At 45.0% G+C, this 22,191-nt stretch overlaps 2 protein-coding genes across 3 annotated transcripts; one reads left to right on the plus strand and one right to left on the minus strand.

The window, feature by feature from the left end:
* The first annotated feature begins 2,774 nt into the window (after positions 1-2,774).
* On the plus strand, positions 2,775-8,775 carry LOC123413225 (ent-copalyl diphosphate synthase 1, chloroplastic-like). The gene is made up of 14 exons (XM_045106169.1): positions 2,775-3,007; positions 3,282-3,386; positions 4,192-4,578; positions 4,689-4,872; positions 4,963-5,177; positions 5,288-5,408; positions 5,778-5,890; positions 6,010-6,236; positions 6,473-6,588; positions 6,693-6,791; positions 6,873-7,115; positions 7,515-7,641; positions 7,738-7,983; positions 8,328-8,775. The coding sequence occupies exons 1-14, from the start codon at positions 2,935-2,937 to the stop codon at positions 8,550-8,552; spliced, it is 2,481 nt and encodes an 826-aa protein (XP_044962104.1). The 5' UTR covers positions 2,775-2,934; the 3' UTR covers positions 8,553-8,775.
* Positions 8,776-10,096: 1,321 nt separating this feature from the next.
* On the minus strand, positions 10,097-16,234 carry LOC123410762 (ent-copalyl diphosphate synthase 1, chloroplastic-like). 2 transcript variants are annotated; one of them, XM_045103702.1, is made up of 14 exons: positions 15,937-16,233; positions 15,493-15,597; positions 14,021-14,398; positions 13,729-13,912; positions 13,434-13,648; positions 13,208-13,328; positions 12,986-13,098; positions 12,646-12,872; positions 12,263-12,378; positions 12,076-12,174; positions 11,757-11,999; positions 11,191-11,317; positions 10,852-11,097; positions 10,097-10,454 (listed from the first exon to the last, which is right to left on the minus strand). In XM_045103702.1, the coding sequence occupies exons 1-14, from the start codon at positions 16,013-16,015 to the stop codon at positions 10,227-10,229; spliced, it is 2,481 nt and encodes an 826-aa protein (XP_044959637.1). In that variant the 5' UTR covers positions 16,016-16,233; the 3' UTR covers positions 10,097-10,226. The 2 variants fall into 2 exon arrangements, with proteins under 2 accessions (XP_044959637.1, XP_044959638.1); XM_045103703.1 differs by lacking the exon at positions 11,757-11,999 and having other exon boundaries at positions 15,937-16,234.
* Between the last annotated feature and the right edge of the window lie 5,957 nt (positions 16,235-22,191).

The following is a 22,191-nucleotide window of genomic DNA, read 5'->3' on the forward strand; positions in this document are numbered from 1 at the left end:
CGGTAACGAGATTGAAATAGGTATGGAGATACCGACGATCAAATCTCAGGCAAGTAACATACCGATGAACAAAGGGAATGTTATACGGTATTATATGGATCCTTGGCACAGAGGTTCAACCGATAAGATCTTCGTAGAATATGTAGGATCCAATATGGACATCCAGGTCCCGCTATTGGATATTGGTCGGGGAATGTCTCAGGTCATGTCTACATAGTTCTCGAACCCGCAGGGTCTGCACACTTAAGGTTTCGTGACGTTTCAGTATAGTTGAGTTATAGGTGTTGGTGACCGAAGGTTGTTCGGAGTCCCGGATGAGATCACGGACGTCACGAGGGCTTCCGGAATGGTCCGGAAACGAAGATTGATATATAGGATGGCTTCATTTGGTCATCAAAAAGATTTCGGGCATTACCGGCAGTGTACCGGGAGTGACGAATGGGTTCCGGGTTTTTACCGGGGGGCACCCACCCGGGAGTGATCCCAGTAGTCCTAGGGTGGCGCACTAGCCCTTAGTGGGCTGGTGATGCCATCCCAAGTGGGCTATGGCCCTAGGAAAGGAAAACCAAAAGAAAATAAAAAATAAAAAGAGGGAGGTGGGAAGGAAGAGGAGGACTCCTCCTTCCCCAAACCGAATTGGAGTTGGAGTCCTCCTCCTCCTTTCGGTCGGCGCCCTTGGGGCTCTCTTGAGCCCGAAGGCTAGCCCCTCCCCTCCTCCTATATATATTAGAGGTTTTAGGGTTTTTGAGACACAACTTTGCCACGTGCAACTCAAACCTCTACTTCGTAGTTCTTTCTCTAGATCAGTTTTCTGCGGAGCTCGGGCGGAGCCCTGCACGAATAGATCATCACCATCACCGGCGCGCCGTCACGCTGCCGGAGAACTCATCTACTTCCCCGTCTCTATTGTTGGATCAAGAAGGCGGAGATCGTCATCGAGTTGTACGTGTGCTGAACGCAGAGGTGCCGTCCGTTCGGCGCTAGATCGGAACGGATCGTGGGACGACGGTGATTTGAATCACGAAGTTGTACCACTACATCAACCGCGTTTCTTAACGCTTCCCGCTTAGCGATCTACAAGGGTATGTGGATCCGATCTCCCTCTCGTAGATGAACATCACCATGATAGGTCTTCGTGTGCGTAGGAATTTTTTTTCCCATGCAACATTCTCCAACAATTAGTAGTGAAAAATCACATAACTTGGTATTCTCTTGAGTCATTGTGCCAAAATAAGCAATCTAACACACAAGCAATCAAACGAAAAGACGAACGAAAAAAGGGCGAATGAAAAAGGCAAAAAAGTGGTATTTTCTGAAAATCGTTTTAGAAGTGGGGGAGAGGAAAACGAGAGGCAAATAGCAAATAAAGTAAATACAAAAGATGAGTTTGTGATGGATACTTGGTAGGCTTGATCTTGCTATGTATCCTCCCCGGCGAAAACCACGATCTTGATGAGTTTTAGAAGTGGGGGACGTGGGGTTGTGGGGAATGGGATCTGGGAAATAAGGTGGAAGGGAATCCGAGGGGGCACGATAGAGACCGCTTAATAGTAGCGAGGGTTTATACCACACGCTACTACTATCAACTTAGTAGTAGCGCTGGTTTATACCACGCGCTACTACTATCAACTTAGTAGTAGCGCTGGTTTATACCACGCGCTACTACTATCAACTTAGTAGTAGTGTTGGTTTATACCACGCGCTACTACTATTGCATGTTCCGGAGGGCATGGTTGAGACCACTTAATAGTAACGAGGGGTAAAAACCCCCGCTACTACTAATCAACTTAGTAGTAGCGATGGGTAAAAAACCGCGCTACTAGTAAGTAATAGTAGCAAGGGGTATAAATTCGCGCGGCTATATATAAGCTTTTCCCTACTAGTGGAAAGCAAAATCGTACCTTTTGAGGAAGGGAAAAAAGAACGGAAGCAGAACCGTGCCTCTTGAAAAAGAAAAAAAAATAAAAACATGTTTTCTTTCATTTTCGAGAGACACGAATGTGCCTTTTTCGGGCGCAAAATTGTGCCTCTTGAGAAAAAAAAAGCATTTTCTATGATAAAAAACGAAAAACCTTTTTTGTCTAAAAGCTAAGAAAGACATGTGAAAAACCAAAACGCCAAAAAAACTAAAAAAAAAGCATCTAAAAATTGAAAACACGTGTGAAAAAATAAAAAGAACAAGAACAAAATCCAAAAAAACCGTCCAAAACGCGACATGTGACAGGTGGTGAGAACGCGTGAACAGATCTTGGCAGGCAATTAAATTTAATCTAGCCATAGCTCACGTCATGTGTTCCTCGTTTCGTTTCGTCTCGTCTCGCCTGCCGAACATAAACAACAAGGAGGAAGCAACACGAGGGGTTACCCTGTCCAGCACCTGCATGCATGCGTGGTCGAGTAGATCGTCGACGCGCATTCCCTTCCGCTCCGGAACAAGGCGAGGAATCTCCCGAAACCGGAGCGGAGCAGTGGCCATCCGAGGAGAACGGATCCGGCTGCCTCCCCAGACCGGTTGTGGGGTGGCATCTTGGCGTGATGGGGCGGAGCATCTCACACACACCACCACCACCACACCTTCACAAAGCCAACGTTTTTGTCCACTACCACAGGCCTTTGCCGCCCAGGAATCATTCCCTCCCATCATCCCTACACACACATACATACATACATACATACATACATACATACATACATACATACACTTCTATATAACACGCACACATACATGTCCCTCCCTCCGAATAACCCCTGTCGTGCCGTTCCCGTTTTCGCTCTTTCGTTACCTGCCACCCCTCCTTTGCTTCATCATCAACATCAACATCAACATCGTCGTCTCATCATTGTCCTCGACTCCTCGTCGTCGGGGAGGGATTGGAGGAGCGCCGTTCACTGCGGACTGAGTTGAGTTGAGCCACGTGCATTGCCGAGGCCATCATGCAGCTCCGCCTCTCGCCGCCGGCGCGGGTGCCATCGGGCTACCACCACAGACGTGCTCTCGTCGTCAAAGGTGCGCGATCGATGTCGCTTTCCGCCACCCTCTTTGCGTGTGCGGCGCTGGTTTCTCTGTTTATACCATGTTTCATGTGTGTCCTGCAATCATTCGTGTGCCGGTCGCGACGTCTGCAGGAGTTGTTGTCTGTAAGCATCTTGTGATACCTGCAGCTGGGTGCCGTTTCAGTCAAAATGTTCGGTCATGCTGTGCTGAATTTGAAACGAAACCGACATAGATATGCTTGTCCTGGGATTGGCTCTCATCGCTTTCTCTTTGAACAATTCATCAGGTCCATGCCGATTCGGCGGCAAAGGAGATGCCGCGCTTGTGGATTCCACCGGCGCCCGCGTCGCTCTCCGGATCGCGCAGGCCACCAGCGTATCCAATGCTAAAGGTATCGTTTCGTTGCCTTGCCTTGATTTGGGATATGGGACCTGGTTTTCTTGTGTTTGCTTTACGATGTTATGTTGTTCTCTCCGTCACTCGCTTTTAGTGTTACTATATATCACTGGTGGAGCTTAATTAGTACTTCCTCCATTCCTAAATATAAGTCTTTTTAGAGTTTTCGCTAAAAGAATACATACAAAACAAAATGGATGGATTTACGTTCTAAAGTATGTCTATATACAACCGTATGTGGTCTTCCAATAAAAGAACAAATGATCTGTCAAGGGTCTTATGTTCTTTTCCATACGGTATGACATTCATCGCCAAGACGATCGAGTCGCATAGATACCGAATAAGATCGATTATTGAGAAACACACAACACGTATTACCGACCGATAGAGTGCACAGAAACACGAGAAAAAGGTACGTAGGATTCAGATTATTGAAGCACACAACACGTTATTGAAACAAACAATTCAGAGAGAGAGTTGTATGTGCGAGTTTGTGTTAAACCCTCCTTTCTTCATCAAGGAGAATCAGCCCCCAGCTGCTTTCCGTCAAAATAAAGAAAAGAATAAACGGTCCACTCCATGGTTTTTCGGCTTCACCAAGAGAAGGAACCCAAACCTATATGAAATCTACTTTAGATCAAGGATCGATGTAGCTTTCTTATCAGATCCCAAAGCATCAACTATAGAAAAGAATGATTCTGCAGTATAAAGTGGAGATCGAGGCATTATTATTCTTGTTACTTCCTTCAAAATGAATGTGATGTCTTACGCTGGGTTCGTGTGTTTGGATGTACCTGCAGGGTTAAAAACAAACCTTGTCAGAAACGATATTCAGATTCTAGAGGGGACCGAGGAACCATGTGAGCTCGACGACTACTGTGTGATCCCCGGAACAGAGTTGGAGCAGCCATTGGTCGACCAAGTGAGGATGATGCTGGGGTCGATGAGTGATGGCGATATCAGTGTGTCGGCATACGACACCGCCTGGGTCGCCCTGGTGCCAAGGCTCGACAACGGCGGCAGCCCCCAGTTCCCTACCGCCTTGCGGTGGATTCTCGACAACCAGCTCCTAGACGGCTCCTGGGGAGACGCTTCCCTGTTCTCCGCCTATGACCGGATCACCAACACCCTTGCCTGTGTCGTGGCTCTCACAAAGTGGTCTCTTGGCCCTGATAAATGCAGTAGAGGTAATGCAAAACTACAAACTGATACACACAGCTCTTCTGCTAAAGTAGTACCAAACGTAGTAGGGTTTTGAACTAAATGTATGCACGATGCATTCTATTTTTCTTTTCAGGGCTCTCTTTTCTGGAGGAGAACATGTGGAGGCTAGCGGAGGAAGACCCGGAGTCGATGCCCATCGGCTTCGAGATTGCTTTCCCTTCCCTCCTGGAGGTGGCCAAGAGCTTGGGCATTGAGTTCCCGTATGATCACCATGCTCTGCAGAGCATATATGCCAACAGAGAAGTGAAGCTCAAGAGGTATGTATCCCATATTATCCTCCAGTCCTCCTGGAGAAATGCAGATTGCTTAACATGTTTCCTGATTATAATTATTAATTCCTTGAGTAGGATTCCGATGGAGATGATGCACAGAATTCCCACGACCATCCTGCATTCCCTTGAAGGAATGCCCGGGGTGAACTGGAACAAGATCCTCCGGCTCCAGTCTAGTGATGGGTCCTTCCTCTATTCTCCTTCAGCTACAGCCTATGCTCTCAAGCAAACCGGCGACGCAAAATGCTTCGAGTACATCGATAGAATCGTCAAGAAATTCAACGGAGGAGGTGAGAGATCTATGATCGTTAACTGTACTGATATTGCATGGCATCGATTTCTTTTTTGGGGGTAATTCATGACCCTGTGTCTATTGTTTATCTTGACTGGCACATTTCAGTTCCCAATGTTTACCCCGTCGATCTCTTTGAACACATCTGGGTCGTCGATCGACTGGAGCGTCTTGGAATCGCCCGCCACTTCAAGCAAGAAATTAAGCAGTGCTTGGACTATGTCCACAGGTTTACTTTCTCATCCAAAACCTTGTCTTGGTCTAGTGCTTAAACTATTGGTCACTTAATAAGGAAAATTCCTTCTAACTTCTTTATGTTGTAGGCACAGGGTTAAAAATTTCAACGAAATTTCAGTGAAATTTCCAAAATTTCACATATTTCAGTGGGGTCCGAAATATTTTTAACCCTGAAATTTGGAGTTAGATCCAAACTGATTTCAAAATAATTTTCAATTATGTTAGAATTCATTGAAATTAAGAGAAATTTGAAATCTCAAAATCCGAAATGTTTTTTGAAATACGCGAAATTTCACATATTTCAGTGAGGTGCGGAATTATTTTGTTTCTGAAATAAATAAATGAAACCCTTTGGCTGTAGGCACTGGACTGAAGAGGGGATTTGCTGGGCAAGGGACTCCACCGTAAGAGACGTGGATGACACCGCCATGGCCTTCCGGCTGCTGCGGCTGCATGGATACAACGTCTCCCCGAGTACGACCGCCTTTTCCCCGTGAATCCGATGATTGTATATGTGTTGTACATACTCTGCAGAGTCTAATAGTAATAACTTTGCCGTGTCACAAATGAAACTGATGCTGATTCATTCACAGGTGTATTTGACAACTTTGAGAAAGACGGGGAGTTCTTCTGTTTCGTGGGGCAATCAACGCAAGCAGTCACTGGGATGTACAACCTCAACAGGGCCTCTCAGCTAAGGTTCCCCGGGGAGGACGTGTTGCAGCGTGCAGGGAGATTCTCGTATGAGTTTCTTAGGGAAAGGGAAGCCCAGGGCACGGTTCGGGACAAATGGATCATTGCTAAGGATCTACCAGGCGAGGTAAACATGCCAATCAATCGGTTTTGATGGATTAGGAAGTAAACATAACTCTCATAATCCTTGGTTCGAGTGCTCACAACGCTTGAGGATTATTATTTTTGAAATCCCTAAAGAATTATAGTTGATATTTCCATATACAATATGACTGTTTCAAACACACTCTTGTTAGGATATTTTTTTTAAAGTTAGATAACCTTATTCGGGTACGAACAAGAATATAAATACCATGATTACAGGTAAAATATACACTGGACTTCCCATGGTATGCAAGCTTGCCGCGTGTAGAAGCAAGAGTCTACCTAGATCAGTATGGTGGTGACAATGATGTCTGGATTGGAAAGACACTCTACAGGTAAAAAAAAAAAGAATAGTCGAATTCCAACATTCCAACAATTGGTTGGTTCCATGCTTTTTGAGGAAAGATCCCAGAGTTGATATGCTGAATGGCTTTGGCAGGATGCCACTTGTGAACAACAACACATATCTTGATTTGGCAAAGCGTGATTTCAATCGCTGCCAAGTCCAACATCAGCTTGAGTGGCATGGCCTACAAAAGTACTACTCATTAATCTCACATAACATTTCGTTAATTATGTCTTGTTTTCCTGCATATAACATGTCTTTCTATGTATTTAGGTGGTTTATTGAGAATGGCCTCGAGACTTTAGGGGTGGCTTTAAAAGATGTTTTAAGAGCTTATTTTCTAGCCGCCGCTTGCATTTTTGAACCAAGCCGTGGCACGGAGCGACTTGCATGGGCCAAGGTGTCAGTGCTGGCCAACATTATTACTAGATACCTTCATAGTGATTTGTCGGGTAATGAAATGATGGAACGCTTTATGCATGGCGGTCTCTATGAAGGAAATAGTAATATATCATGGTGAGCATATTAACTGAGCATTGCTACTCAATCTAAACCATCATGTGAAATGATAAATATTTACATGCTTAATTGGACCCCTTCGACTAATTGTTCTTTTGATGAGAAAATTAGCAAACTAATACTAGTTATTTGGTAGATGATTTTCACCAGTGGTCAATTATGATGAAAATATAAAAAAAAAATCATTTTAGAAATTAAGATCTTCAAACTTGCATATATAGCTTTATTTTACTTGGCATGATGTCACGTAATATTTTTTGCTTAGAAGAAATGATGTAATAACTTTAAACAATACTATTTAATCCCTCGTTGTGCCATCATGAAAACATGGACTTCCATTTGCAATATTTATTTCATTTTTTTAATATGGTTCAGTGACACAATTTTTCCATCCAGGCGTAAAGGAGATGCAAAAGAGGACATTCTTGTGGGGGCACTTGAGCAGCTTATTGATTTATTGGCAGAAGAGGCGCTACCTGTTGGTGAAGGACCAATTTACATCAACAATTTGTTACGCTGCGCTGTAAGTTCAACAAGGAATTGCACCTGTTTTTTCAGAGTTATTAACTACTAGAATGTTCTCTTTGGTAAAAATTCTAATATATTTTTTGAACCTCAGTGGATTGAATGGATGATGCAACTGATAAATAGAGAAGATGACACGTACGATTCAAGTGTTATTCAAGCAGGGTCATGCATGGTTCACGATAAACAAACATGTTTGCTCCTAGTAAAAATTATTGAGATTTGTGGTGGACGAACCGGTGAAGCATCATCGATGATAAACACCATTGGTGGTGCTTGCTTTATTCAACTTGCGTCCTCTATTTGTGACAACCTTCACCACAAGATGTTACTTTCTCAGGTAGCTCTTTTATGCTGAAATAAATTTATTGCCATGTTTTCTATTGAACTATGTGATACATGGTTGATGGTGTTTTTCCGATTTCAAGAACTGGACACACTGAGAAATCACTGAACTGTTCTAACTCTTTCTTGGTTACTCGTGTGCAATGAATGACTAACATGTGTAAACTCAAGCGGGCTCTCAAGCAAGCTCCAAAACAATAGGGATATCATGCTAGTTTTGGCTTGTAAATTAACTCATAATAACTTCTATTAAGTTGGCACTAGAATCCATCATGGCATTCATTAGAAACATGACAGGTATGGTGCGTCTGTTGAACTAGTTATGCAATTTATTTACAGGACACCGAAAAGGATGAGGCGGCGATGAGCCGCATGGAAGAGAAAATCGAGGCGAGCATGCAGGAACTCACCCAGAACTTTCTCCGGACTCATGATGATGGGACGAGCAGCGAGACGAAGCAGACCTTGATGAGCGTCGTGAGAAGCAGTTACTTTGCTGCGTACTGCCCTCCCCACATATTCGATAGACATGTCTCGAAGGTTATTTTTGAACATGTGTTTTGAAAGAAAAAAGAAATTACCGTGCAGTGGTAGGGATGGGATCTGTATGTACATAGAAAAGAATGCTGCAAGGAATACTAGTGAAAGGAAGGACCTATAAGTTGAGTTGGTTGTTAGGTTGTTTGTGTTGCAGTTTGTTGTGTTTGGTTATCTCTTCATGGGGCGATTTTTTTTAATCAACAAGATGCAACCCCAACTACAGGATGCAACCCTAACTACGGGATATGCCGTGTTCACGTTGAGCGCCATACATTTGTTTTTAGGCTATGGGCCAACCCATTAGTGTGCTCCTTCGTTTGTTTGTTGCTTTGTTGGTCATTCTTTTTTATTTATTCCTTATTTACTATTGTCTATATTTTAAAAATATTATATGTATATTACTGTATATACAAACATTACGTCACTTGAAAGTTTAAAAACTTTCATCGTGCATTTAAGAAAATGTTAATGCAGGGTAAAAAAATGTTCATGCAATTTTTAAAATGTCCACACCATTCAAAAAAACATTGTTTTGACATTTCAAATGTTCACATATTTAATAATTTGCTCATGACATTTTTTAGTAAGTTCATGCTACCTAAAATAAAATCATGTAATTTGTAAAAATGTTTGCACTATTAAAACACAATTGGTCACAACATTAAAAAAATGTTCAAGTGTTTTGTACTTATGTGTTGTGACATTTTTTTAATGTTCATGAAATGTAAATATTGTTTGTGTAATTTTTACAATAATGTTCATAATATATATATAGTTCATTAAATTTATAAAAATGCTCTCATAAGAAATTTTGACGTGCATTTTAAAAATGATCTGATACTTAATTTTCAGTGTGTGTTACAAAAATGTTATGATATTTTCACCTTTTAAAAAAGGTTCATCATTTTTTTACAAAATTTTGAACATGTGTTTAAAAAAGTTTTTGTGTGTTTAAAAATATGTACAATCTGTATTTTACACATGTGCAAGATGTATTTAAAAATGTTTAATGTGTATCTAAAAAAATTATTTTTATATGTATTCAATGTATATTCAGAAAAGGTTGGCATGTATTTGAAAAAAAAGGGGAAATGTAAAAAAATGAAAACATAATATAGAAAAACACACAAAAGAATAGAAAAACACATAAAACCTTCTCCAAACCAGCCGAAACCAGGCAGAAGGTTTCATAAACCATTTCTCCAAACCCGCTTCTTGGGCCTGCCAGAAACCTGCCACTGATCATGTAGCCGTCAATCTTCTCTTCAACTCACAACATAAATCCATCATCTATCAATCCAAATCACTGAAAATAAAATTTGAACAAATAAATCATGGCTTTGGAACAACTTTTGCTCAGCAGGCGGACACGGTCGCTGCTGCGTTACATGCCTGCCACAGCAGCTTCCGCGTAGCTGGCATTGCCGGAATAGCTGTACCGGACAGGGCGCTGGGCTTGGGCTTAGCTCCTTCTTGGCCAAAATCCCGGGAACCATGGCGCCTGACCGGCGGCAAACCGGAAGGCGCTGTGCATAAAGGAGGCATTTTGTAGTTGGAGATGCATCCCCTGACCAAACAACCAATCCAACTTGACAATTCTTCCACTGTTACTTTTTACAGCATTCTTTTCCATGTACATACATACATATCCCATCCATCCCTACCATTGCAGGACAATTTCTTCTTTCTTTCTTTCTTTCAAAACACATGTTCGAAAATGACCTTCAAGACATGACCATCCAAAACATGGAGAGGGCAGTTAGCGGCGTAGTAACAGCTTCTGACAACGCTCAATACGGTCTGCTTCGTCTCGCTGCTCGCCCCATCGCCGTGCGCCGACTGGAGGACGTTCCGGGCGAGTTCCTGCATGCCCGCCTCGATTTTCTCATCCATGTGGCACACCATCACCTCGTTCTTCTCAGTGTCCTATAAATATATTGCATATTTAGTTTGATTGGTGTCAGATGTGTGCCTCGGTTTCTAATGAGGAAGTGTTGATTTGTACTTGGTATGTACATGGGAATATTGCTTGCATGGAGCAGATAAAGAAAACGATGAACTCTAGTGCCAAATTAATACTAGAAGTTATTATAAGTTAATTTACAAGACAAAACTAGCATGAGATCCCTAAAGTTTCAGAGCCTGCTTGAGTTTACTCATGTGGGTCATTCATTGCATATGAGTAACCAGGAAAGAGTGAGAATAGTTCGGTGATTTGTCATTGTGTTTGATACTTGAAATGAAAAAAAAATACTATCAACCATGTATCACATACACAGTTCACAAGAAATATGGCAAAAAAAAATGACTGTAAGAGAGCTACCTGAGAAAGTAACATCTTGCGGTGAAGACTGTCACAAATAGAGGACGCGAGCTCAATAAACCAGGCACAATCCATGTTGTTTATCATCGATGATGCTTCACCATATCGTCCACCACAAATCTCAATAATTTTGACTAGAAGCAAATATGTTTGTTTATCATGAACCATGCATGACCCTGCTTGAATAACACTTGTATCGGATGTGTCATCCTCTCTATTTATCTGTTGCATCATCCATTCGATCCACTAGAGGTTCAAAGAAATATATTAGAATGTTAAAAGAGAATATTCCAACAATTAGTACTCTAAAAAAAAGCTGCAATTGGTTGTTCAACTTACAGCGCGGCGTAACAAATTGTTGATGTACATTGGTTCTTCACCAACAAGTAGTGCCTCTTGTGCCAACAAATCAATAAGCTGCTCAAGTGCCCCCACAAGACTGTCCTCTTTTGCATCTCCTTTACGCCTGGATGGACAAATTGTGTCATGTGAACCAAATTTAAAAAATAAAACACATTATAAATGGATGTCCATGTTCATAATGGCACAGCAATGGATTAAAAGGTACTCCCTCATACGCAAAAAAAAAAAAGATATATATGCACGTTTTAAGGTCTTAATTTCTAAGATAGTGGATTTTATGTTTGCATCACAGTTGTCCACCTGTGGGAATCATCTACCAAATACTCACTCCGTCCCAAAATAAGTGTCTTAAGCTTAGTACAACTTTGTACTAGCCCTAGTACTAGTATTAGTTTATTTTGAGACAGAGGGAGTACTATTATTAGTTTCCTATTTTTCTTATCTGAAGAACAATTGGTCAAATGGATCCAATTAAGCATGTACATATTTATAATTTGGTTGATGGTTTAGATAGAGTGGAGATGCTCAGTTAGTGTGCTCACCAAGATATATTACTATTTCCTTCGTAGATACCGCCATGCATAAACCGTTCCATCATTTCATTACCCGACAAATCGCTATGAAGGTTTTTAGTAATAATGTTGGCCAGCACTGACACCTTGGCCCATGCAAGTCGCTCGGTGGCACGGCTTGGCTCGAAAATGCAAGCGGCAGCTAGAAAATAAACTCTCAAAACATCTCTTAAAGTCACCCCAAAAGTCTCGAGGCCATTCTCAATAAACCACCTAAATACATAGAAAGATATGTTATACAGGAAAATAAGAAGTAATTAACAAGATGGTGCGTGAGATTAATGAGTACTTTTGCAGGCCATGCCACTCAAGCTGATGTTGGACTTGGCAGCGATTGAAATCACGCTTTGCCAACTCAAGATAGGTGTTGTTGTTCACAAGTAGCATCCTGCCAAAACCATTCAGCATATCAACTCTGGGATCTTTCCTTAACAAGTATGGAATGAACCAATTGTTGGAATTCGACTATTTTTTACCTGTAGAGTGTCTTCCCAATCCAGACATCATTATCACCGCCATATTGATCTAGGTAGACTCTTGCTTCTACACGCGGTAAGCTTGCATACCATGGGAAGTCCAGTGTATATTTTACCTATAATCATACATAAAGGTATTTATATTCTTGTTCGCATCCAGATAAGGTTATTTGGTTTCAGAAAAATAAGATAATAAGTTTTTTAAATATGCGAAAGAGTGCTTAAAGTCATATCGTATATGGAAATATCAATTATAATTCTTTAGGGGTTTCAAAATAAAATTAACTCTCAGGTGTCGTGAGCAATCAGGTGAAAGATTGTGAGAGTTGAGTTTACTTCCTAGTCCATCTAAACAGATTGATAGGCAAGATGGGCGTGTTTACCTCGCCTGGTAGATCCTTAGCAATGATCCATTTGTCTCGAATCGTGCCATGGGCTTCCCTTTCTCTAAGGAACTCATACGAGAATCTCCCTGCACGCTGCAACAAGTCCTCTCCAGGGAACCTTACCTGAGAGGCCCTGTTCAGGTTGTACATCCCAGTGACTGCTTGTGTTGATTGCCCCACGAAACAGAAGAACTCCCCGTCCTTCTCAAACTTCCCAAATACACCTGTGAACGAATCAATATCTCAGTTTTGTTGACATAAAATAATTATTATTACTCTGCAGAGTATGTACAGCACGATACAATATTTAGATTTTGCAGAGAAAAGGAGGTCATACTTGGGGAGACATCGTATCCATGAAGCCGCAGCAGCCGGAATGCCATGGATGTATCATCCACGTCTATTACAGTGGAGTTCCTCGCCCAGCAAATCCCCTCATCAGTCCAGTGCCTAAAGCGTGAGTAAAGAGGTTAGAAGGAACTTTCCTCATGAAGCGACCAAAAGTTTAAAATTAGCATGCTATTGTTAACAACACACAGTTATGAAGGAGAAATTAAACCTGTGAACATAATCCAAGCACTGCTTGATTTCTTGCTTGAAATAGCGCGAGATTCCAAGACGCTCTAACCGATCGACGGACCAGATGCGCTCAAAGAGATCGACCGGGTAAACATTGGGAACTGAAATGCGCCAATCAACATCAACAATGCACATGGGATCAAGAATTACCCAAAAAAGAATGCAATCCCCAGTATCAGTGCAGTTAATGGTCATGGATCTCTTACCTCCTCCGTTGAATTTCTTGACGATTCTGTCGATGTATTCGAAGCATTTCGCGTCACCGGTTTGCATGAGAGCGCAGGCTGTAGCCGAAGGAGAATAGAGGAAGGACCCATCACTAGACTGGAGCCTGAGGATTTTCTGCCAGTCCACCCCGGGCATCCCTTCAAGGGAATGCAGGATCGACGTTGGAATCTTGTGCATCATCTCCATCGGGATCCTACGGAAGTAATTAATAATTGACTAGGAAAACTGTGAAGTAATCTGCATCTCTGGCAGGAAAGAAGATATATGGGGTACCTCTTGAGCTTCACTTCTCTGTTGGCATATATGCGCTGCAGAGCATGGTGGTCATACGGGAACCCAATGCCCAAGCTCTTGGCCACCTCCAGGAGAGAAGGGAACGCAATCTCGAAGCCGATGGGCATCGACTCCAGGTCTTCCTCTGCTAGCCTCCACATGTTTTCCTCCAGAAAAGATAGCCCTGAAAAGAAAAACAGGATGCATCATGCATGCATTTAGTTGAAAGACCTTGCTTCTTTTGGTACTTTAGCAGAACAGTTGTGTGTATCAGTTTGTAGATTTGCAATACCTCTCCTGCATTTATCAGGGCCAAGGGACCACTTTGTGAGAGCCACAACACAGGCAAGGGTGTTAATGACCCGATCAAAGGCGGAGAACAAGGCAGCATCTCCCCAGGAGCCGTCTGGGAGCTGGTTGTCAAGAATCCACCGGAGGGTGGTGGGAAACTGGGGGCTGTCACCGTCATCAAGACTCGGTACCAGAGCGACCCAGGCGGTGTCGTATGCCGAGACGTTGATCTCGCCGTCACTCATCGACCCTAGCATCATCCTCACTTTGTCGACCAGTGGCTGCTCGAACTCTGTCACACAGTAGTCGTCAAGTTCACACGGTTCCTCGGTCTGTTCTAGAATCCGGATATCATTTCTGACAAGGTTCGTTTGCAATCCTGCAGGTACGTCGAAACACACGAATGATTAAATGTATCCAGCTTAAGACATCACATTCATTTTGAATTAACTAGAATAATAATGTCTCGATGTGCATTAACATGTTACCAAATTTCAGCTCCAGGTGCAGTTTACGTGATTGTAAAATTAAATTCAAGCTATACAGACTGAGATTGGGTTAAGTTCACCTAGGATTTTATTAGCTGATGAAAGAACGATGGCAGTGACAGTATTATAGTACTGACGGTTATGGGAACAATAGTAGGTCGAAAATCTTTCTATCATCAGACTTGACTTTAAACTGCACAAGCATTCTTTTGTATTGTTCTAAAGTGGACTTCATATAGGTTTGGGTTCCTTCTCTTCGTGAGGCCAAAAAAATAGTCGTTGACGAACCGTATATTCTTGTTTTGCCTACTAATTAACGTGTTGTGTGCTCCAAAAAATTGAGTCCTACCCTTATCTCTAGTATACCCTTTTCCTGTGTTTCTGTGCACTCTATCAGTATCTTTGTGACTCCTCTGAGCGACAAATGGCATGCCGTGTCGTTTTGTAAAAAAGAACCTAGAGATATTGAAGTATCATTTGTTCTTATCACCTACTAATTAACGTGTCCTGTGCTCCAAAAATCCGGATCCTACCCCCTCCTGATTCATTGACTGATCATTCGTTCATGTCTCACCTGCTAATTACGTGTGCTATAATTGATATAACACGTAGCAACTCACCGGAGACCCTTCGGTCCTCCGGTAAACTAGTAGCAGCATGTGTAATTGAGCTCCAAATGGGTTAATTATGTGGCGTGCAGTCGCTAAAGAGGAACATGATAAAAATGACTAAAACAATATATGTACTCATTAACTGCCTACAGCTTGAAAGTACATAGGCTGGCATACTTGCAGATAACAAAACAACAGAGGGTGTAAACAGAATATGGCCAACTGAGATTAATTAGTAAACTAGTAATGTATATGATACTTGCCCAGTTCTAGCTAACAGTAGATAGTGACGCTAAAAGCGAGCGATGGAGAGAACATAAGCATAAAACAATCAAAGGATCACCGGGTCCCAGCCCAAGTCAAGGCAACAATACCATTAGAACTGGATACGCTGGTGGCCTGCGTAATCTGGAGAGCGACGCGCAAGCCGGCGGTTTCCACAAGGGCAGCATCTCCTTTGCCATGGAAATGGCATGGACCTGATTGTTCAAAGAGAAAGTGGTCAGAATCAGCGTCTCGACAAGTGCATCTGTCGGTTTCGTTTCAAATTCAACACAGCATGCCGACATTTGTGCGCGATGGACAGGGCGAAACGAAACGGTCTCGAGGTGCAGGCATCACAATTCGCGCGTGTGAATGACAGACAAAACCTCCTGCAACCGCACCCGCACCCGCAGACGTGGCCGGCACACGAAGAATCGTAAGAGACGCACAAGGTGCATCCACATAACTAATCGCGGCACACGCGAAACATCGTACGACAGGCAAACCAGCGCCTCGCACGAAAAGCACGACAGAAAGCGACATCGATCGAGCACCTTTGACGGCGAGAGCACGCGTCCGCGGTCCGTGGCCGTAGCCCGATGGCGCACACGCCAGCGGCAAGAGCAGCAGCATGCTGGCTGCGGCAATGCACGTTCCTCAATCCGCAGTGAACACCACTCCTCCAATTGATGCCTCCCAACGACGAGTGTTAAGGATGATGATGAGCTGTTGATAACGATAACGATGATGATGCAAAAGCGAGGGCGGCGTAAGGGGTGGCGGCTAACGGACGAGCGAAACAAACGAGGACGGCGCGCGGGGTTGCTCGGAGCGACATGAATGAATGTGTGCCGTGCAGCGAGATGCATATATAGAAGGATACATACATAGATAGATAGATAGATAGATAGATAGAAGCAAAGAAAAAGGGGGAGAAGGGAATGATTCCTGCGCGGCAAAGGCCTCTGGTAGTGGACAAAAAGGCTTGCAAACGTTGGCTTTGTGAACGGGTGGTGTGAGCGTGCGCGCAAGATTCTCCGCCCCATCACGCCAAGATGCGCGGCAAAGGAGCCAAGATCCTTTTTTCTTGAGCCGGTAACAAATCCGCTTCGGTTTCCGCAGATCCTGCTGTCTCTGAGCGGGAATGGGAAAAGGGAACGCGCGTGTATGATCTATCTGCGTAGGGAAATTCCTCGTGCTGGTGCCTATGTTCGGTGGCGGCTGGCGGCTGGCGAGACGGGACGAGGGACGAACACATGGCATGAGCTATGGCTATGATGCGCGAAGGGGAGGGGGGTAGGGTGTGCGCTGCCGTACCTTGGGCGTAGCAGGCCGCGGCGGCGCCTGGAGGAAGCCGCGCCGGCGGGGGAGATCAGCTGCGGCGGAGGGGAGGGGGGCGCCGCCCCCAGGGTCGGCGGCGAAGGTTGGCTCGGGGTCGCCGTCGTCGTTGCGCGCGGGCGCCATCGGTGCCGGTCGGAGCTGGAGCGCCTCGGCGTCGGGGGAGGGGGGGATCGATGGATGGAGACGGGGACGGAGGGGAAAGCTCTGTTTTTTTTGGACCGCGGTGGCGCCGCTCGGCAGGGTGGGCCCCGCCCCCGCGCCGTCCATCTTTTTGGTGCCCCGCGCCGCCGCCAAAACCAAAGAAGTTGGGCGCTCTTTTTCCGTTGTTCGTTCGACGGCCAAGACGCCACGCGCCGCCGCCGAACCCCCAAATCCGGCGAACCTCCTCGCACATTTCTTTTGAGGTCCGATCTTTGAGGTCTGAGGGCCTGATTTCCTCAAAGTCTGGAGGTGGGTTTTTTTCTGAAATTCCAAAAGGTTTGGAGGCTTCCTTCGATTTCTCCGTCAAAGTCTGGAGGTGGGTTTTTTTCTGGATTAGTTGAAAGCTAAAGGGTTAAATTTTCTGAAAGTGAAAGGTCCAATCTTTTCCGCAATTCGGAAAGGTTGCAATGTTCTTTGTATTAATATTGTGCCGGCTTAATATCTTGAAGATGCTTAGAGGGTAGGGTTTTGCATCGACATCTCCTCCACATCCAGACCATAACCAATGTGCTTCGGTCGGCTTGGGAAAACCCTAGAGGACTCCAATTCCGATCTATGGGAGAGAATACTTTTGTGGCAGAATTTGTATCCCGACGAGATCGTGATAGGATCTGGGATGGATCTCCGTGGCATATCAGCAAGAACGCGGTGATTCTAGCAGAATTTCGGGACTGCATGCTGCCCGACGAGGTGCAGTTGCAGTTCGATCGACTCAGTCTATGGGCTAGGGTTCCAAACCTCCCATATAACCTTCGCAATGAGACATGGGGGAAACTAATCGAGCAGCAAATCGACAAGGATGCAACCTCCGTTCAGTTTGATCATGTAGGTGGATATCTGCGTGCAAGGGTTCCCATAGAGGTCAAGAAGCCACTGAGGAGGTGGATCTTGATAACCTCGGCCAAGAGAAGGAAAACTGATCTCTATGACATCCAATATGAACAAGTGCCACACTTTTGCTTCTCTTGTGGCCGTTTAGGGCACTCGGAGCTGTTCTGCCCCAACCCGGGACCGAGAGATGAGAACGGGGAGCTGCAGTTCGGCCCCAAACTGAGAGCACCGGAAGAGAAGAAGAAAACGGTCTCTGGCGAGAGCTCATCTAAAGATCAGACTACACGTACGAGCAGTCAGAGGGAATCACGAAACTCTTCCAATGCTGGCAAGGAACATGTTGAGGTGACCTCCCCTTTAAAAAATAAGTCACATACTAACAAGAGGAAAGAGGTGCCAAGGCAGGTTTACCGGCCAGTTGCAATTCGTCAGCTTCTCCTAACCGATGGAAATAACCCATCTAGCAGCGCCATACAAGAAGGAACTTCCATGGGAGGAGAAGGCCAAGAGTTGTCTGATGATGACAGTGAGAGAGATGCAAAGAAAAAGAGACCCACACCTGAGAACTCGGCGGAGGCTGCGGTGCAGCCCTGTCGATCTCAATGAATTGCATGAGTTGGAACTGCCGGGGGCTTGGGAACCCCGAGGCAGTTCGCGAGCTTCGCAGCATTGTGAAGCAAGAAGTTCCTGCCCTGCTGTTCGTAATGGAAACCAAAATCAGGGCAAAGCGAGTTGAAGATCTGCGGCACCAGTTGGGTTTCGTGGGATGCTTCGCGGTGGATAGTGAAGGACTGAGAGGAGGTATTGGCCTCTTTTGGTCTAAGGACTACGATGTACAATTGAAAAATTACAGTTCCGGCCATATCGATGCGATAGTGCGGATGAAAGACACAAACTCCATGGAGTGGAGATTCACAGGATTTTATGGAGCGCCTAGAGCAGAGAACAGACATCACAGCTGGCGGTTCCTCAGAACTTTGTATGCATTACCACATTCTGGTTGGTTGTGCATGGGTGATTTCAACGGGACTCTGTATGGTGATGAACATTTCAGTCGGGCAGCTAGACCGGAATGGAAAATGCGCGCCTTCAGAGATGTTGTTGAAGAAGTAGGTTTCCAAGATCTGGGTTGGACTGGGCTACCCTATACTTGGGACAATAGACAAGCCGGAGGTGATAACGTGAAGGCAAGGCTGGATCGGGCTTTCGCAAACGAAGCCTTCCGGCAGCGGTATGAATCAATCCGAGTGCATCATATCAGTGCGGTTGAATCTGACCATTGTTTCGTTGTTGCTGAAATCCGAGACAAGCCGCACGACCATGGTGCACGTCGACAGAAACAGTTCAAATATGAAAATGTTTGGCAGACCCATAGGGATTATGAGGATCTTGTCACAGAAACTTGGCTGAAACAAACTCGCACCCCGGGCTTGCAAGGCATCGCGGATTCGCTCGGGGCACTCCAACGCACGTTGGAGCCATGGGGGGCACGGGAGTTTGGCTGCCTTACGCGCAATGTGAGACAGCTTCAGGAGAAGTTGGAAAAGATACGAGAACAGTCCATTGGACGAGGCCCTTCCGAGGAGGAGAAAAGGACCGCTGCAAAGCTTCGAGAAGCGCTTAATCAAGAAGAAATCTGGCTAAGGCAGCGGTCCAGAGTTAGTTGGCTGCGAGAAGGAGACCGCAATACAGGGTATTTCCAAGCACAAGCCAAACAACGCCAGCGTATGAACAGAGTATGTGGGCTTCGACGAGCTGACGGATCGGTGCGTGCTGATCCCGAGGAAGACAAAGTGGAAATACTGTCATTCTACCAAAATCTTTACACCTCGCAAGGGGTTTTTTATATGAATGAGTTGTTGGACCATGTCCCTGTGAAGGTCACACCGGAGATGAATCAGTTGTTCGACCGGCCATTTGATGCAAAGGAGGTGCATGAAGCGCTTTTCCAAATGGCTCCATCCAAGGCACCCGGAGTTGATGGATACACAACGGGATTCTTTCAAAGACATTGGCAGCTTCTGAAGAATGATGTGATAGCTGCAGTGTTGGGCTTTTTGAATGGTGGGGACCTTCCTTTGGGTTTAAATGACATGTCTATCACTCTTATTCCAAAGGTACGACACCCACAGATGATATCTCAATTTCGTCCTATTGCATTATGCCCAGTGTTGTATAAGATAGCGGCTACGGCAATCGCTAACCGCTTAAGATGCTATATGGACGATATTACCAACGAGGAACAAAGCGCCTTTGTTCCTGGCCGCTTGATCACCGATAATGTTCTGGTTGCTTTCGAAAGTGTTCACACTTTGCGAAGAAGGAAGAAGGGAAGAAATACTGCATGTGCATTAAAGCTGGACATGATGAAAGCTTATGATCGTGTGGAGTGGCACTATCTCGAGGCCATTCTTCTTAGGCTCGGTTTCAGCAATGCATTTGTCAGGTTGATCATGAAATGTGTTACGTCTGTGCGTTTCTCGGTACGAGTAAATGGAGAGCTCCAACCTTATTTCACCCCCTCGAGAGGCCTCAGGCAAGGATGTCCAGTTTCACCATTCTTATTTCTACTATGTGCTGAAGGTTTTTCCTCTCTCCTGAAATACTATGGTGGTAACATTGACAGAGGCGTCCGAGTAAGCTTTCGATCGCCATGGGTCAGCCATCTTCTTTTTGCAGATGATTGCTTGATTTTTCTCATTGCAGATGTAACCAGTGCACAGCGACTGAATCACATATTGCGGATATATGGGGAAGCATCGGGGCAGTGCGTGAACCGTGACAAGAGTGCCATCTATTTTAGCCCGAATACTCCACATACTATCAGGCAAGTTCTAAAAAACACTCTGGGGGTGAATGTTGAAGCCTTCAGCAAGAGATACCTCGGTCTTCCCACTGCCGTGGGCAGAATCACTAGCGGGACATTTGATCACATAGGTGACCGATCAAAAGGCAAGATGCAAGGCTGGTCTCAAAGGCTCTTTGCGTGCGCGGGGAGAGAAACACTTCTGAAATCCATAGTACAAGAAATCCCCACGTTCAGTATGAGTTGTTTCCTACTTACAAATAAAGTTTGCAAAAGCTTGACTTCCAGTATGGCTAAATACTGGTGGAGTAGCTCGATTGATAGAAGATCTTTTCATTGGATATCATGGAAAAATCTCACGGTACCAAAATGCAAAGGAGGTATGAGATTTCGTGATTATCATATGTTTAACTTGGCACTATTGGGAAAGCATGGGGTGGAGGTTCATGACCAATCCAAACTCATTATGTGCCAGAGTCTTGAAGGGGAGGTATTTCCCCGATAGTGATTTTATGCAGGCTCAAGTGCCACACTCTGCATCGGCTGTATGGCGTGCCATCATTGCCGGGCAGGAAGCTCTTGAAGCGGGAGTGATTCAGTGTGTTGGTGATGGCTCCACTATCAACGCATGGACCGACAAATGGATCCCAACCACTGTCTCCCGGACCCCGATAATCAAGCCTGCGAACACAAGCGTGGAGCGGGTGAGCGATCTGATTGATAACACCAACTGGACCTGGAGACGAGACTTAGTTCGAGGAACATTTGCCACACGAGATGCCGATGCTATTTTGAATATACCACTTCGGCGAGGTGGAGGAGAGGACTTTCTTGCGTGGGCACATGAGAAATCTGGCAACTACAGTGTGAAATCAGCGTACCGATCTTTGATGAACCGCAACGAGCAACAAGCTCTAGGCGAAGGGCCCGGCACCGGAACTTTAGTGGATCAATCACATATGTGGAAGGCACTTTGGTCTCTCAAAGTTGTCCCTAAGGTGCGTGTCTTCTGATGGCGTGTCATGCGCGACATTCTACCTGATGAGAAGACGCTACACTATAGACATATTCGAGATGTCAGCTTATGCAAACTTTGCGGAGCACATGAGGAAGACCTTGAACATGCGCTAATCCATTGCTCGCATGCGAGACAGTTCTGGGACGAAGCTCGCCTTGTCCTGGACATCAAGCTGCCGAGATTACATCTGTCTTCCTGAGCTGGCGATATTTTATGTGGGTCTATGTTCACCAACAAGGAACGAGCAACAATAATCACTATAATGTGGTCCATCTGGAGTTCTCGCAATAGATGGACGCATGATGGCGAGAAGTTTGATCCGGTGAGCTCCATCAAACTCACTCGAGAGGCTTTGGCCTTGCTTGACGTACCCAAACAGCAAGCTGCAATGTTACCGGGACATGGCTGGCGGCCACCTGAACTGGATCAAGTGAAGATCAACACCGATGCAGCTGTGCGGTTCGCAGAGGAGAAGAGCGGAGCGGGGGGTGTCGCCCGCTCCCACACAGCACTGATGAGCGCCTGGTGCAAGCCCCATCTTGGGGTCATTGATCCCATGATCGCCGAGGCACTAGCCCTACGGGGTGGAGTTATCTTTGCAAACCTGAGAGG

The sequence above is a fragment of the Hordeum vulgare genome, chromosome 7H (assembly GCF_904849725.1).
Source record: "Hordeum vulgare subsp. vulgare chromosome 7H, MorexV3_pseudomolecules_assembly, whole genome shotgun sequence".
Taxonomy (NCBI): domain Eukaryota; kingdom Viridiplantae; phylum Streptophyta; class Magnoliopsida; order Poales; family Poaceae; genus Hordeum; species Hordeum vulgare.

What these genes read in the sequence shown, in the direction of transcription:
- LOC123413225 (XM_045106169.1), top strand. Translation starts at nt 2,935, where the DNA reads ATGCAGCTCCGCCTCTCGCCGCCGGCGCGGGTGCCATCGGGCTACCAC. An exon ending in TGGATACAACGTCTCCCCGA is followed by an intron (nt 5,891 to 6,009) that starts GTACGACCGCCT and finishes ATTCATTCACAG; the next exon opens with GTGTATTTGACAACTTTGAG. An exon ending in ACAAGATGTTACTTTCTCAG is followed by an intron (nt 7,984 to 8,327) that starts GTAGCTCTTTTA and finishes ATTTATTTACAG; the next exon opens with GACACCGAAAAGGATGAGGC.
- LOC123410762 (XM_045103702.1), bottom strand. Translation starts at nt 16,015, where the DNA reads ATGCTGCTGCTCTTGCCGCTGGCGTGTGCGCCATCGGGCTACGGCCAC. An exon ending in CCCTGATAAATGCAGGAGAG is followed by an intron (nt 13,913 to 14,020) that starts GTATTGCAAATC and finishes TTTTCTTTTCAG; the next exon opens with GGCTATCTTTTCTGGAGGAA. An exon ending in ACAATTTGTTACGCCGCGCT is followed by an intron (nt 11,098 to 11,190) that starts GTAAGTTGAACA and finishes TTGAACCTCTAG; the next exon opens with TGGATCGAATGGATGATGCA.